Raw genomic sequence first — 2,718 nt, 5'->3', positions numbered from 1 at the left:
AGGTGTGGGAGCAATGACCTGGTCTCCACTCGCCTGTGGATTAATCACAGGGAAATACAGCGACGGAGTACCAGAGTGCTCCAGAGCGGCGATGAAGGTCAGAGCGACGTGTGAGCGCTGATCGCTGAACGATTGTAGTAGCTCTGACGTAAGACGTTCCCTGATAATGTTTCTGGTTTATTTTCTCTTCATTCTAAAGGGATACCAGTGGCTGAAGGAGCGGGTGAACAGTGAGGAAGGACGCAGACAGCTGGCCAAAATCAAGGAGCTCCATCTACTGGCAGACAGACTGGGCTGCACCGCTGCACAGTTAGCCATAGGTACGACCAAAGCTAACGACACGTGGGCCGTGACTGTGATCCTGCTACAGTCACAAAAAATTACAACAATGTTTACTGAGACCAGTCTTCTACAGTTTGGGAGTTCTTCTTTACAATACACAAAGAATACACAGGTGTACACAGGTCCTGAAGTACCAAACGTACCTAAACTGCGTACTTTCTTACTGGCTTTTTGTCCTGTATTTCTACAGCCTGGTGTCTGCGCAGCGAGGGAGTCAGCTCAGTACTTCTGGGAGTTTCTAACACGGAGCAGCTCCTTGAGAACCTGGGCGCCCTCCGGGTGAGAACGTCTTTCCAGCACACCTCTCTACGCTGATGATCATTCTAGAAGCTCTAGAAGTGTAAACAAAAGCTCAAAACAAGCTAAAGCTAGAAGCTCTAGAAGTGTAAACAAAAGTTGGCTCAAAACAACCTAAAATCTCCGTCAACCGCTACCAATCAGATAGATACCTTCATTTCTCCTAGCTAAAGCTCCGAGCATTGCATGGAATTTGAATGGATTAGTAAATCATTTGAAGTTAAAAAAAAAAAAATCTGAATCACATTTGGTTAATCCGACCGCTGTCCCCGTCTTCTCCGTCTCCAGATTTTATCCCAAATGACCCCACAGACCATCACGGAGATCGACGCCCTGCTGGGAAACAAGCCACACTCCAAGAAAGAGTCCCGCGCTTGACGACGCGAATCGGAGAGACAGACGATGTTTTCGGAGAGAACGCAGGAGACAACGACATAAAGAGAAACGTCACTTTTCACTCTGCTCTATACTCAACAACTTGCATGTTCTCGGCCACATTATGCTTCCGGTATGCGCGCATAACCATGTCGCGCCGTACATTGTATCATGTATTTAAAAAAAAAAAAAAAAAGGAAAAAAGGAAAGAAAACAATTTAATCCTGGACATAACAATATTAGGTCATAAATTGCTCTCTGCTGGTCGTCCATGGCTGTTAATTTTTTTTTTTTTTTTACAGAGGGGGAGGCTAAAACTGCATGTAGCGACAGGTCTCTTTTGTTCAGGGGAAGATCTAATTTTGGGACAAACAACAAAATGAACCTTTACAGAATGACGGGTGCTGAGCCCCCTCCCCTCGCGGCTTCATGTTAGTCCTGTTATAATGTCTAGTAGCTAGCAGTCAGAGAGTCGAAGGTTAGCTCTCCCGTGTCCATCCTGACATTTACCTTGTGTGCATGCGACTGATCGGCCGCGCTCACTGCTTTACAGGGTTGGGAACGATGAAGGAGTCGCACGGTTTTACACGGTGATCGGACGGATATAACTGAGGACCTCCAGACAGACTCCTGATCATATGCTTTAAAAAAAAACTGGCCAATTAGCTTCTGGCATTAAGTCACCGACGACTTTTACACGTGAGGATTTTGGCACAAAAATGACTTGATACGATTTGCTACAAGGACTTTTAAGGGTGAAGTATGGAAGTATGCAATACTGAGTTTTTTCCTTTTCTTTCTTTTCATATTTATCTGTTTGCCATGTTGTTCCACTCTCTGGTCTGCAGGTGGTGCTAGGAAGGTATTCAAAAGACCTATTCTATTGCTCCGAGTCACTTCTAACCACTGTGCGCTACGATGTTCAATCTATTTGTCGATTCAAAACTCTACCATCTCCATCCTTCAGTCTTTACGTTCGGCAGAACTTGTTTGACCTGGAGATTTAAAACTCTCTCTGCATCAAAACAAGGCTCGGCTACGCTAACCCTGCTAACACCCTTCACCTTACCTCTTCTACTATGGCCTTTACCAGCTGCTCTGCATCCTATAAGTTGCATTACTGCCACCTACTGGCAAATATTTCCATCCAAAAACATGATAATTTGCAAAAGAAAAGACGAAAACAGAGTGACAGGAAGCCTGAAGAAGACAATGTCTCCAAAAACATGATAATTTGCAAAAGAAGACAATGTTGTACACTTCCTGTGACACACGAGGAACGGCTTTACATAGTTTTATGTTTCTTTGTTTTTTCAGGGAACCTTGCATACCCTACCTTTAAATAAAGCGTATGTGAGCGCGAGGCGTTTGAAAGCAAACCTTTCCCAACCCTGCTTGGTTTCTCTGCAGTCTTTACGCCTCCTCTGTTTGTAAACTGTGCGCATGTCCCTTTAAGACAGAACAGCCCTTCACGGGCCATACCTAAATGTGGCATGGCTTTCTATGGCTTATGTAGATTTGCAGCGCCCCCTGTTGGCCATTTTCTACTACTACATACAGTATGTCCGGCACTTGGATGCAGGTCAGCACTTTTTCTTTTTTGCGTCTAAGAATCTGCGGTCGGCAGGCAAACATCCCGTATCTGAAGATGTTTCAGCCGTCACGTCCCAGAGAAGAGCATCATCACCGTCTCTGAATCAAAGA

At 45.0% G+C, this 2,718-nt stretch overlaps 1 protein-coding gene across 2 annotated transcripts in view; it reads left to right on the top strand.

The window, feature by feature from the left end:
* Window positions 1-1,241, top strand: part of LOC103395566 (voltage-gated potassium channel subunit beta-3) — a 20,428-nt gene extending 19,187 nt beyond the window's left edge. For both annotated transcript variants that reach the window (XM_008333315.3, XM_008333316.2), the window contains 4 exons: window positions 3-97; window positions 200-320; window positions 533-621; window positions 928-1,241. In XM_008333315.3, the coding sequence (XP_008331537.1) occupies window positions 3-97; window positions 200-320; window positions 533-621; window positions 928-1,017 (395 nt within the window). In that variant the 3' untranslated portion in view covers window positions 1,018-1,241. The remainder of the gene's footprint in view (window positions 1-2; window positions 98-199; window positions 321-532; window positions 622-927) is intronic.
* Window positions 1,242-2,718: the final 1,477 nt, after the last annotated feature.

Source organism: Cynoglossus semilaevis, chromosome 19, assembly GCF_000523025.1.
Source record: "Cynoglossus semilaevis isolate Cse_v1.0 chromosome 19, Cse_v1.0, whole genome shotgun sequence".
NCBI classification, from domain to species: Eukaryota; Metazoa; Chordata; class Actinopteri; order Pleuronectiformes; family Cynoglossidae; genus Cynoglossus; species Cynoglossus semilaevis.
Note: the sequence above shows the minus strand (reverse complement) of the source record. Positions and strands in the feature narration are given on the sequence as shown.